The 14,660-nt window shown below is 26.0% G+C and overlaps 1 protein-coding gene across 1 annotated transcript in view; it reads right to left on the bottom strand.

Moving 5' to 3' along the window:
- Positions 1-11,900, bottom strand: part of LOC122507712 (homeobox protein unc-42-like) — a 44,766-nt gene extending 32,866 nt beyond the window's left edge. The window contains exon 1 of the mRNA XM_043620568.1: positions 10,331-11,900. Within this exon, the coding sequence (XP_043476503.1) occupies positions 10,331-10,550 (220 nt within the window). The 5' untranslated portion in view covers positions 10,551-11,900. The remainder of the gene's footprint in view (positions 1-10,330) is intronic.
- Between the last annotated feature and the right edge of the window lie 2,760 nt (positions 11,901-14,660).

Below are 14,660 nucleotides of genomic sequence, written 5' to 3'. Positions count from 1 at the left end.
AAAAATTAATAATTTACTGAATAAATGAATGTTTCTTTAAATTGAATTATCATAAAGAATTTTATCAACATAAATCAACATAAATTTATAAAAAATTTGTAAATAGTTGAATTCCTGTGAAATTTTTATTATTTATGAAAATAAAAAAAAATAAAAATAATGAAAAATAAAAATATAAAATAAAATAAAAATAAAAATAATGAAAATAAAAAAAAAATTGCAAATAGTTGAATTCCTGTGAAATTTTTATTAATTATGAAAATAATTTAATGTTTGCTTAGAATTTTATCAATATTTTTTTTTAAATAATTGAATTCTTTTGAAAAATTTTATTAAAATAGTAGATATTGGAAATCATTGAATTGAGCAAAATAACAAACAAAAATAAATACAAAACCAAATAAAATAAAAAAAAAAATAAAATACAATACAAAACGAATAAAATTTAAAACAAAAGTAAATACAGAATGAAATAAATAGGTATATAAAAACGAATAAAATAAAAAACAAAAATAAATATAGAAATAAATAAAATATATAAAATAAAGACGCAGAAAAACACAAAAACAGATGAAATAAAAACATAATAAACCACAACGAAGAATAGAAACCCGAATAAAAAATAAAAAAAAATTAATACAAAAATAAACAAAAAACAAAAATGATGGAAAAAATTTTAATTGTTATATTAAAGTTTCTCAATATTTCCTCCAGCAAAAAAAATTTTTGCAAACTCAGTCTCAATATATACATTCAAATCCACATCTTAGTTAAAATGGTTAAAATTACTCCACCCAAAGAATTGGAAAGAAAATTTCAAATTGAATTCTCTTTTGAAATGTATTTAATTTGGCAAGAATTCGATATAAGGGATGAGTAAAGGCTAAAGAAGAACAATTAGGATTCCCGTTTGGGAATGTCATCGGGAAGTCATAGACTGTAGCTCGCACCCAGCTTTATGAACGGAGTAAGCGACGAGGTAACCGTAGCCAGCGAAGTCCCTCGCACTATGCTAACTTGGTTAGAGCGTTAATGACCTAATCATGTTACATGCTGATTCAATGTTCAAGGATGAATGCTGTCCACTTTACATACCTTCCCCCATTACCCAGTGAACGAGAGGAAACTCGGTCAAGTTCGTTCAAGAAAATCAAGTGACAGTTTAAACTTTATCAGTCAGCATCACTCGTCGCGCGTGTCCTTATTTTTCATTAATTCTTCTATCACTCAATTATCGCAATAATTCTTCATTCCTAATGATCCTTTAGAAATTTCTTATCAATCGAATCTTACATGAATTTTCTTCCCCGTCTCATTTCAATTTTCATTTCTTTTATTACATTTTCATAAAAAAAATGAGAAGGTCTTTTTTCTTGTTACATTTACCTATTTAACGAAAATACATATTTTTTGCAATAAGCAAATATTTTCTTTAAACAAAAAAAAAACATTTTTTTCAGACAGCAAAATATTTTATTGTCAATGTAAAATATTTTTCCCAAATAGTCAAAAATTTATTATCTAAATACTACCGAGTAATTAATCATATAACTATAATTAGAATTATAATTACAATTTCACAATTTCTTTCCATTTATTTATTTAATTAAAATTTTAAATGTTTAAATGTAACTTTTTTTCTGGACATTTCCCACAAGTTTTTTTTAAATAAAAATAAAATAGAAAATAAATTAACATAGAATGTAAATAAATATAAAATACTTCCTCTGGGAGCAAGAAAAATAAGTAAATATAAAAAGTAAATAAAGTTAGAGAGCAAGTAAATACAAGAAATAAATAACTAACAAAAAATAAATTAATATACAAGTAAATAAATATAAAAAGTAAAATATAAAAAATAAATAAATGCAAGAAATAAATATAAAAAGTAAGAAAATATAAAAAAATAAATTAATACAAGAGGTAAATATAAACATAAATAGTAAGAAAATATAAAAATAAATACAAGTAAATATAAATATAAGTAAATAAATTTAAAAATAAAGTAAATATAAAAAAGAAGTTAATACAAGAAGTGAATAAATACAAAAAAGAAGTTAATACAGGAAGTAAATAAATACAAAAAGTAACTAAATATAAAAAAAGTAAATTAAAAATTAAATTAGTACAAGAAGTAAATAATCATAAATAGAAAGGAAATAAATCATAAATAGAAAGGAAATAAAAATAAATTAGTACACAAAATAAATAAATATAAAAAGTAAGTAAATATAAACAAAAAATTAATACAAGAAGTAAATATAAAAGATAAGTAAATATAAAAAAATAAATTAATACAAGAAGTAAATAAATATAAAAAAGTAAGAAAATATGAAAAATAAATAAATATGAGAAATATAAAAATATAAAAATTGAAATCAAAATAAAGTAAAAATCATAAAAATTGTTTGAATAAAGTAAACAATAAAGACAAAGAAATAAAAAAAATAAAATAAAAAGTATTCGAAAAGGAGTGAAAGAGACGCAAACTTTCGAAATAACCGCACTATTACCATCACTCACTATAATAGATACGAAAAATCTAAATACTAATTTTATAGAAACTTTGAAAGGAAACTGACCAATGCTAAAGAGCACCTGGACAGAAAAGGATGAAAATAATTAGAGATGATTTTAACCAAAGTTCGGACATTAAGCCTTTTGACATTACCGTAAAAGCTACCAGCTGTCAATTGGCCACTCGCCACTCGCATCTGTCCAGGATTACAATCATTAGAGATTTTGTCACATTTTTCTTCCACTAAATCGAGTATTTCAAATTAGGAAAAAAGAACAAACTTTCTTTTTCACACATCTATCCTCATTAAATGCTACAAAAATTCAAACGGAAAACGATAGAGAAATGTTACAAAATCGCTATTTGCCTTTCAAAAATAAGATGTCAGAATGTTTTATTATCAATTGTCTGAAATATTTTTCGAACGTAAAAGTTTGATAAATAAATAAATGAATAATGAAAAAATTTATTTGATTCAAGTAACCCATTACTTGTCTATTATCAAATAAATATTTACTTGAACCAAATAATTTTTATTTATTCCATTAAATTATAATTGAACCAATAATTTTAGCATTTGAAGCTAATATAATTTAATTGACTTGACTAAAAATTATTTAATACAAATCAATATTTAGCTGATAAAAGAAAAATAATCGGTTATTCGAATTAAATACAATTTTTCTCAGTGAATAGTAATAATAATAATAGTGAAAATATTAAAACCCGAGGAGTAGAAAATGGAATAAAAAATCGATACGTATGTGTAATAAATATAATAAATAATATGAAAAAAGACGAGAAATAATGAAAGTAAAATCGAATCAAATAATAAAAATATATCGTGAATAATAAAAAGCTATCAATAAGAGAGAAACTTAAATAAAAAAGAAAAAGATAAAATAAGTAATAGCGTAATTTTTAATAAAAATAAAAAAGTACAAATATTTTTTTTCTATACAACACAGAAGTAAAATAAGCAAAAAACAAAAAGAGAATTTAAAAAAAGTTGTAGTAAATACAATTTTAAGAACAATAACGCATATTTTTGATTTTTACAATAAATTACGTTTGTATTCTATTTTTCTTCACTTTCAATTTGACGATATCCTTTTTACGATAAAATATTTTTTGATTTTTATTATTTTGATTCTATTTCTGTTTTTATTTTTGTTTTACTAATTTTCTTTTCGTTTTTACTTCTACTTTTGTTTTCATTTTTTTCATTTTTTCTACTCATTTACCAGTTTTTTATTACTTGCAATCAGAAAAAATATATTTATCTATAAAGTCTTCTAAATTTAATAATAATTTAATAATTTTCGAAAAAGTTCTTTGTCAATTTTCAAATCCATTTGTTTACAATATTCATTTATACGAAATTTCAATTATTCCTAAATTCTTCAATGAAATGTATATTAGAAAATAAAAACTTTAAATAATATTAAAAAAAATCCAAATAAATTTTGTCAAAGAAATTAATTTCAAAACTCAATTATTTTTAAAAATTCACGTTATATTGCTTTTAATATCTAATTATAATCTACAATTTTAACTGAAATTCATTTTTAAATCAATTTTTATTAGAAAATTCTACAAGAATTCCATTATTTAAATACAAAAGTAAATAATAAATTGAATATTTCTTAAAATTTAACTCTCATAAAGAATTTTATCAACAAATTTTTAAATAATTGAATTCTTTCCACGAATTTTAATATAAGTTTTAAGAATAATTGAATTCTTTTAAGAAATTCGATTAAAATTGTATTAAAAATAATTGAAATTCTGCGATGAGTTCTATTATTAGTAAGAATAATTGAACTTTGTAAGAAGAATTTTATTACTCTTGAAAATAATTGAATATTTCTGGAATAATTTGAAACTTCTCCAAAATTCAATTTTTTCTAGTGTTTTTAACTAAAATTCTTTTATAAATCCATTATTTTTAATAATTTTTAAAAAAGTTCTTTGAGAATTTTCAAATTCATTTGTTTACAATTCAATTTTACAAAATTTCAATTATTCGTAAATTCTTCAATTAAATATATATTAGAAAATAAAAACTTCTAATAATTTCCAAAAAAAAAATTCAATTAATCTTTTTCAAAAGAATTAATTCTACAGAATTGTTAGTTAAATATGTAAAAAATTCAGATTTTTAAGGATTTTAATTTGAAACATTTTCAAAATTCAATTATTTCTAAAAATCCACGTCATAATGCTTTTAATATTTAATTATAATCTATAAAATTTTAACTGAAATTCATTTTTAAAACAATTTTTATTAGCAAATTCTACGAGAATTCAATTATTTAAATACAAAAATGAATAATTTATTAATTTAATCTTTCTTAAAATTAAATTCTCATAAAAATTTTATGAACAAATTTTTTAAATTCTTTTGACGAATTTTAATAAAATTTTTAAGAATAATTACATTTTTCGAGAAATTCGATTAAAATTGCGTTAAAAATAATTGAAATTCTACAATGAGTTTTATTATTTATGAAAATAATTGAATTCCTGAAAAGAATTTTATTATTTATGAAAATAATTGAATTCCTAAAAAGAATTTTATTATTTACGAAAATATTTCAATACAAATTTTATTATTTATAGAAATAATTGAATTATTGCGAAGAAATTTATCAAAAAATTTGTAAATAATTGAATTCCTGTAAAAAATTTTATTATTTATGAAAATAATTGAATGTTTGCGTAGAATTTTATTTAAATTTCTTTTTAATAATGTAATTCTTTTGGAAAATGTTATTAAAGTAGTAGGTATTAAAAATCATTGAATTGAAGAAATTTTTTGAAAATAATTGAAATTTTGCCAAGAATTTGATTAAAAATTTAGAAAATAATTGAATTTCAAAGAATTTTATTATTTATAAAAATAATTGAAATTTTGATGGGAATTTTAAAAATTTTTTGAGTTTTTGCGAAGAATTGTTACTTTTGAAAATAATTGAATACCTACAATTTAATAGACTTCAATAAAAATTATTCGATTTAAATAAACGAATGTTTTCTTGATTTAAATAAATTTAATAACAGACAAATAATAATTTATTTAAATCAAATAAATATTTCTTTTCATTACATCAACGATCAACATGAAATATTTCGATACCGATCCTTATCGTCAAGGTCAGGAATTACCATAAATAAAAATAAAAAAAGAAGAAATAAACTTTTCCACGTGAAGAGTGCAATTGTAATGCAAATGAAAAAAACTGCGACATTGCGCTTTCGCAGAGTGTTGAACGGGGAAAAGATGAGGCGAAAAGAAGAAAGAGAGAAAGTTTCTCGAGCATTTGCTAAAGAGGTAGTGGTGGTGGTGGTAGTAGTGAGAGCCTGAAGGGATGAGAAATTAACGTAGTTAACTCTACGAGTTCAGTGAGGTATTAAAAGTACCTTGTCGATGGGCTTTTCCCACCCACGCGATTTTCTTGCCTCCGTTAATAAACGTGCGCGTAATTTCCTCTCTCCCGGAACGGCGGAAGACAGAAGATTCGTCTTATAATTTTCCGCAGTTGGGAGAGAAAAAAATCTCCTGGAAAAAGTCTATGGCGACAGAAATAAAAACGTTCATGTCCTAGGCACTCAAGAAAAATCAGATCGTATAATATGGATTTCCGTCGAATCACTGATAAAGTGTAAGGACGCGAGATGAGAGTCGAAAAAAGAAAGAAATTCATTGAAAAATTACCTATCTCATTGTCACAAAAAAAAAAAAAATTTACGATAATTATTTTCTACTGAGATGCATAATTAATTATTTTCTATTTCTTTTGCCGAAAAAAATTACTTCTATAAAATATTCATTATTCTCTAATAGATAATTGACTAACAAAAATTATTAATGTATTTTTTAAAACGATTTTTTTTTGTTTATCATCATCATTGAAATTATAAAAAATGTAAAGAAATGGCCAAATGTTAATGGAGTTTTATTAGAATTGAGTGTAGAATGTGACAAAATATTGTTATGAAAATTATTTTATTTGTATAAGATATCAAGAAAATTATCAATCCTCCAAGTCAAACATTAAAATAATAAAAACACAATTTTAACGTTTCGACAAATATTTTATTTGTAGTTTTTTTATTTGCAATGAGACACAAAAATAATTTTTAATCGTAATAATTATTTTCTAAAGCAAAAAAATACTTAAGTGAATTGAATAATCAATTTGATTATTATTTATTTAAAAATTTATTTTTTCTATTATTTTTTAATTTAAAAAAAAATTTAATAAAATTTTACGCAATCATTTAATTATTTACATAAATAATAAAAATTTTACAGGAATTCAATTATTTACAAATTTTTTATAAATTTCTTCGCAATAATTCCATTATTTTCATAAATAATAAAATTTTTTTTAAGGAATTGAATTATTTTCATAATAAATAATTAAAAATTCTAGAAAATAATGCGATTGAATTAAAATGATGAAAATAATTTTGAAGAAGTTACCTACAGTAACAATTTTTTTAAAATATAAAATAATGATTTTATCACTCGGTCATCTTTAATTATTATAAAACATGAAGAGATCGATTGCTCCGAGTCGAAGACTCGGAGTGATCGATTTCTTCATGTTTTATAACAATTTTTTATAAGTTGTTGAATTTTAATGAGGATTGAATTTGAATGTTGTGAAGAATTTTAATTCTTATGGAAAAATAATAATGATTAAATATTTATTTAAAAAAGAAGTTATTGATTTTTTCGAATAATTTAAAAGAAATTCGTAAATAAATGTAACAGAACATTTTTTTGAGTAAAATTTTTTCCTTTATTTTCTAAAAATTTAAAAAGTTTCAATTTCAATTTCATATAAAATTTGTAATTGACAAATAGAATTTATAAACAATTTTTTCCTTTATTTTGAAAAAACTTTAAATTTTATTCAAACAATTGTAATTAAGAAATAGAAATGATGCAAATCATTTCCTTATGAAAATTGAGAACTTTCTAGAAAAAATATTTATTTAATATTTTTGTAAATAAAAAAGAGAAAAATTTTCATAATTTAAATCAGTCAAAAGAAATTTGTTATAGAAAAAAGCATGTAATAAACAAAGTGTGGACAGACGGAATTAATGAAAGAATGAAATGCGAAGATTATTATTTAGTGTTCTAATAATAGATAATTTACAAAAAAAAATATTTCTGCTACTTAAAATTCAAGTCAAAAAGTAATTGAGAAATGTAAAAAAAGTCTATTAGTCGCATTTTACTGAAAAAATCTGGAAAATGTCGATTAGTCGCATTTTTTAACAAAAAAGTCAAAAAAGGTCAAAAAAAAGTCGCACAATCCGAGCCCTGAATATAGAAAAATTTGAAAAGAATTCAAAAATAAATATCTCTATTAAAATAGATTCAAATAAATTTAATATTCATAAAAATTATTTTTGTATTTAAAATTTCATTATTCAAACAAAAAAATGTATTTTTAAAAATTATTTTCTCAAAAATTACAAATTTTCAAGAAAATGAATTTATTTTATTCCAAAAATCTCAATTAATTTAAAAATTTAAATCTTCTAATAAAAAATTTTTCTTGCCAAAATCATTGTAATTAAGACATTTCATAATGTCAAATCATACACACAAATCGCTAACGTTCTCATACATGATAATCACATCATGCGCATTAATTCCTCGTCATTACATTGCTTCATATATTGAACCATTTTCATGAATATGCAGATATGTTCATTACCATGTAATGAAATACTGCTTCAGAAAATTAAATTCAAAACTAAAAAGGCGAGAAGAAGATACAAAAAAGTAATATTATAATTTTATTAAAAAATTCAAAATAATATTTTATCAAAAAATTTTCCAAGTCTTTTTAATCAAGCTAATTTTCTTCATTATTTTCAATTAGAGTTTCAAAAACAAAAAAAATAATAATTAAAAAAAATTATATTCTCATATTTACTTTGACAAATTATTTCATTAGGCATTCATTATTCTCGTTCATTATTATTTCCTATATATGTGTACATATAAAAGCGAAATGAAACAAAATTATAAGTCTATTATTTAATACGAGGACAATAAATGTTTTGTTTTATTTAGAATTGCAAAAAGGTGTCAGTCATTAATATTCATTCATTTTATAATTTTATTTGTCATTTCATTCAATATTGGCAATTTGCTTTTAAATTTTCTAAATAAGCGCTTTCGTTATACTTATTGTCATATTTGTATGAATTTTAAATAAATATTTAATATAAAAGTGAATAATTGATGCAAAACAATATTTAATAAAAATAAACATTTACTAGAGATATTCCTACCAATGTAACAAGTTATAATTATTATTAATAATTATTAATTATTAATTTTTAATAATTATTAATTAATAATTTATTATAATTATTAACAAATTTCAATTTTTTCCCCAAAATGTTAAAAACAATTTCCGTAAACAAAATTCTCATAAATTTTTCCAAATGTTTTGAATGTTCATTATGAAAAGTAAATTCTCGACTTTGTTTTCGAATTTACGTTTTGCGATACTCGAGAGAAAGTGTTAAATAAACAATGAAATATATAATCGCATCTCTTTCTTTCCTTTTTGATATGAAGTGGGAGGGTATTGGAGGTGCCAGATTCGAGTGATTCCTATAAGGCTCAGAGCTACACTACCCCATTAGCGTTCCCCTAGTGCTAAGTCCCCTTAATCCCCCCATGAGCACATAATAATAGCCCATAGAACAGGTAGCACCATATGTCTGCCTCATTTGTCAATACGTCGTGCCGGCTTGTCACTGTACCACCAAATGTGTACGTACACGTGTCATGTACTTAAGACTCAACAACCGGAAAATTTGTGTATCTCGAGATGGCACGTTGTCCACTTTTTTTCTCTTTTTTCAAATTTTATCACATCTATCTCTATTTTTATGATTTCTCCAATTCATGTTAATTTTGGTGCAAATAGAGAGACAAACAAAATTTAAAGGGAGGGTGGGATTAAAAATATAGTTTATGGAGTAAATAAATAATATTAATTATATAAACAAAATCCTTGTCGGAGTTAAAAATTTTACTCTTCTAATTTGGCTGTAAAGAGTCATTCACTCGATAACTCCAAAAAAAAACTGTAAAAAATAAAAATAATTTAAATGAAGAAAATGAGTAAATTAAAAAAACCTTGGAGTTAAGATTTTACTCTTCTATTTACACTACAAAAAATTTAAAGAGCAAATGGCATCATAAGTTGGGAGTAAAGTTTTTCGAGTCGAAAATTGACTCCAAAAGTGAGTTAAATAATCCGAAGTAAAAAAAGAAGAAGAGTTTATCATTAACTTCTTTTGGAGTTATATTGCAGTGATTTAGCAAAGGAGTTAATATAGATGAGTAAAATTTCAACTCCCTAAATTTTACTCCTTTTGCATTAACTCCAAAAAGGTGCGAACTGCGAAGTTTGTAAAATCCAATTGGGAGTTAAAATTTTACTACTTTCTGGAGTGTAAGGCACAGTTTTTCCAAGGATATCAAATTGAGACAGAAAATGAAGCAAAAATGTTGCCTCGCAACACTTTTGATTCGTTTTTTGTCTCAATTTGATATCCTTACAGAAAAACTATGAGTTTGTTTAATTTTGAAAAAAATCCTTTTAAATTCTTGCCCGAAGAGAAAATTCCTTCATCAACAACTTTCCAATACTTTCGTTCCAAAAAACGAAAAAAAACCTCGTCTGCAATAAAGACACCTCCCACTATTTTTCGTTGAGTCTAAAAATAATTTTAAAAAAACCCAAAAAGAAGATTAAAACTCACCAACAGTACTGGCAGAACCAACGCTATTTCTCCCAGGCGTTGCGGCGGGCGTCGGTGGACTCGCTTCAATACCCTGATGCACCCCATAAAGACCAAAATCCTGTTCATTTGAACTTGTACTGCTACACTTTCTCTTCTCCTGATTATGATTCAAATGAAATGTATCATTTTCCACAAGTCCAACGCCCAATAAACCAAGATTCGGTCTCAATTCGTCCATAAGTTTATTCTGTCCACAATTAGCGGCGGCCGCCGCTGAAAAATTCAATTGCCTACTGAATATCGCTGGGAATATATTGAATTGCTGATGATCTAAACTCAATGCAGTTGTTGATAATGATGATCCACTACCGACGGATGTGCCACCGACGGAACCAACTCCGCCACCCGGCCCGGTACTTCCCGATAAATCGTTAGCCAGGATGATGCCGGGGTGACCTTGCCGAGGTCTACCAAATGGATTAGCAATATTTACACACTTCTAATTATTCCTCCTTTTAATCATACATCGTCGAAACAAAAAAAACCAATATCCACACTACTTTCTTCAATCCTTTTTCAATTCTCTTCAATCCTCTTTCAATTCCTTTCAATACTCTTCTTTAAAAAATTTATTTATGTCGGTAAAAAAAGTTTTTAATCTTCTTTAACCGTAATTTTAGTAGTAAGTCCTACAAATAATAATACACAAATAGCTCTATTTGTGAAGTGAATTATTCACCTTTTTATTTTCTAAACACTTCAATAATCTCCTGACGAAAAATAATAATTTTATCAGAATTTCAGAATTTCTCAAATCGAGAATTATTTTTACGTTTCCGACTCAACAAATCGCTTCCATTCTTCACAAGAATGCGTTGGGTCAGTTTCTCCGAAACTGGTGACTTTTTATCCTCATTTTCACTTGAAAATGTATTTTATTTGTTTAATTGTATTCACTGTATTCAATGAAAATATTAAGATTTTTTGAATATTATTATTTATAATGCTAAATTATTATGACAACAAGTTGTCTCGAGATTAGGTGATGAAGTTCTCAGATCAGTTGGACCAATTTGTAAACGATTAAGAATTAGACGGTGAAGATTGATGATTAGGATATTAATCCGTCAGGAGAGTTTGTAATTTGTAATTAACTTTACAATCAAATTGTAATTTGTAATTAGCTTTACAATCAAACTGTAATTTATAATTAACTTTACGATCAAATTGTAATTCGGAATTAACTTTACAATCAAATTGTAATTCGGAATTAACTTTACAATCAAATTGTAATTTGATGATTGTTGAAGAAGAAATAATTACTTCACTGTCAACTACAATTACTGTGTTGAAATTATTGAGGTTCTTGTTGTTTTTCTTCTGATGAAACAGAATTTATCTATTATTATTATTTATTGAAGATAAAATATTCCTTCGCTTTAGAAGTGAAGAGGTAGATTACAAAAGTCACCTTTTTTTTGCAATAAAAACAGTGTTTTTTAGTAAAAAAATTATGTTTCTTCTTTAAAATTTTCACTTCACGATTCGTTTCTAACCATTAAATTATTTTTTCAACAGTACAGTAATTCTTTTCTTATTTCTTTTCTTTTTCTCCTTTTCTTCTAATTTTTCTCCTCCTTTTTCTTTCTTGTTCCTTTCTTCACCGTTTTCTCCTTTTTCTTCTTTTTTTTTTCCTCCTCGTTCTTCAGTATTTTCTATAAAGTTTTTTATTTTTATATACTTGAAGTTTTTTATTTTTGTTTCTTTTTTTTTCTTTAATCCTTTCTTTTATTATCTCTTCTACTCAGATATCTTTTATCTTTTCTCACAAAATCATCTCTTCTTGGCTATTTTTTTCACCTGAACACTAATTTCTCTTGGTTTGCTTTTCTCGCTTGGTGCTTTCTTTTTCTTTTTACCACTTCTTCTTCTTTTCTTTGTTGTTACTTGTTTTTTTTTTGTTTCTTGGTTTGCTACTTAGTTTTCTTTCTTTCCTTCCTTTCTTAGTTGTTACTTCTTCTTTTATTTTTTATTTATTCTTTTTTTCATTACTTCTTTTCTTTTTTGTTATTTCTTTTTATTTGTTACCTCTTTTTCTTTCACTACTACTTCTATTCTTTCTTATGTTTTTTTTTTATTCTCTTCTATTCTTTCTTATGATTCTTTTTATTTTCTTCTATTTTTTCTTATGATTTTTTATTCTTTTCTATTCTTTCCTGTTTCTATTTTTTCTATTACTTCCTTTGTTTTCTGTTACTATTTTATCTGTAACTTCCTTTCTGTTCTAACACTTTCTTTCTTGTTATTTTTTAAGAAAGGATTATTCCTTTCTTGGTACTTCTTTCTTTCTCGCTACTTCTTCCTTTCTTTTTCGTCACTTCTTCTTCTCTTTTTTGTTATTATATCCTTTTTTGTCACTTCTTTTCTTTTTTGTCGTTATTTCCTTTCTTTCCTTGCTTCTTCCTTTTTATCTTGTTATTATTCCTCTTTTTCGCTACTTCTTTTTTAACTTCTTCCTTCCTTTTTCTTCACTTGTTTCTTGTTATAACTTTCTACGTTTCGTTACTTCTCCTTTTCTGTCTTGTTATTAACTCCTTTTTTCGTTACTTCTTCCGTTTCTTCGCTTCTTCTTCCTTTTATCCGTTTCCTCTTCCTGCTGTAGTTTCTACTTTCTTTCTTTCGTTTTTTTCGTTCGCTCTTCCTTTATTTCGTTTCTTCTTCTTTTTTGTTACTTCATCCTTTTCCCCCTTTATTTTCTCTTTTTTTCCTTCCTTCCTTTCTTCTTATGTCCTGTATTCCACTTGATCAATCGGATGAATTAATTAATCCCGAAGAACAACCAAACAATTTCCTCTTCTTTTCTATGTCCCAAAAAAAATTGCTTCACACAAACAAGAGAGTTCACTTTGAGTGCAGTTCACAATAAAATCCTTAACATCGAAATCAATCACGAATTTCACAGAGTGACCTTCACTTCGCTCCCTCTCAAAGGAACCAATGACCCGAAAACAACGCGGTTCTCCGAATGAAGAACAAAAAGCAAAAGCAGAAGAAAGAAGATATTCACCCGCAACCGGTAAATAATAATTCCAATAATCAAAATAAGATCGAAGCGCCACGAGACACGTTAGATGCGTCGCGGTTGGCCTGGTCCGATTCGAAAATTCAAATGAGATTATCCTCGTCAATCCAATTAGGGTTTCCTCTCCCGCCTCGTACTTACGGTGGGTGGCGTAGGAGAGAGCGTAAGAGAGAGAGAGAGAGAGAGAGAGAGTATTTCGTAATCCGTAATGGTTGTTTTCGGGGGGAAGGAAAACGCGCGCGAACGGCCTTGAAAATTCAAATATCGAAATAATTGGACCCAAATGACGTTATGCCGAGAACATCCAAAAGAGGAATGGAGAATATATAACAAACGAGACGATATAGCGAGAGACTCTACAGTTTATGTATATATATATATGTATATATTGACAAACGTTGACGAAAACGTCGAGGATCAGGAGAGAGAGACACACACCGAATAGGGGTACCGCTCGCCGTGAGTTCTTGCGGGATTCTGTCCGCGAAATGCAGTTATCCTGCTGACTTGGGGGTAGAAGCGCGGAGGGATTCTCTATGGGGGCGAAACGACAACCGCCCCCCCTTTCGCCCCTTCTTCACCCCCTTCGGCACAACTGCGAGTCACCATCCCCCAAAAACACCGAGTGGAACATCGTGTTGGGATTGGAGCGCGCGGGGAAGCGTTACCCTGACAACAACCAATCACAATTGAGCTCACTACTTCGCTACCCTTAACAGACAAAATGGCGTCCATCCAATGAAAATTCCTCCGGAAAATAGCCTGCAAGCGATTTTCTTTACTCTCTCTCTCTCTTTCTCTTTGCGTCCTCGTCCCTTTGCCATCACCCTTGTCATCATTCCACCCACCAACCGGTGACGTTTTTTTTTCCTATCCTCTTTCTCCTTTTTTCTTCTTTTCTCCTTTTTTTCATCATCTCGCGGCAGATAGCTTTTTTAATTCTTTTTCCTTTTTCGGGATTTGATTGTAACGTATACCACCGTTGTACACGATATCCTCTCCTATATATATATATATATATATATATATATATATATATATATATATATATATGTATTGAGAGGCTGGGAGAATAAAGAGAGGTGTATGAGTGAAGATGTTGATGTTAATGTAAGTCCTAGAGTATATTATTTGTGTGTGTGTGTGTGTAGTGTATATCATCTGGGATGCACACATGCATCCAGTTACAGAATTCAAGATAATGCGAAAGTGGTTTTCTCTCTTCGCGGATTCACCTTCTGCTTTATAGATATCTAGTTGCTTTCT

This window comes from Leptopilina heterotoma, unplaced genomic scaffold, assembly GCF_015476425.1.
Source record: "Leptopilina heterotoma isolate Lh14 unplaced genomic scaffold, ASM1547642v1 Lhet_51, whole genome shotgun sequence".
In the NCBI taxonomy this organism is placed as follows: domain Eukaryota; kingdom Metazoa; phylum Arthropoda; class Insecta; order Hymenoptera; family Figitidae; genus Leptopilina; species Leptopilina heterotoma.
This window is presented reverse-complemented; position numbering and strand designations above follow the sequence as displayed.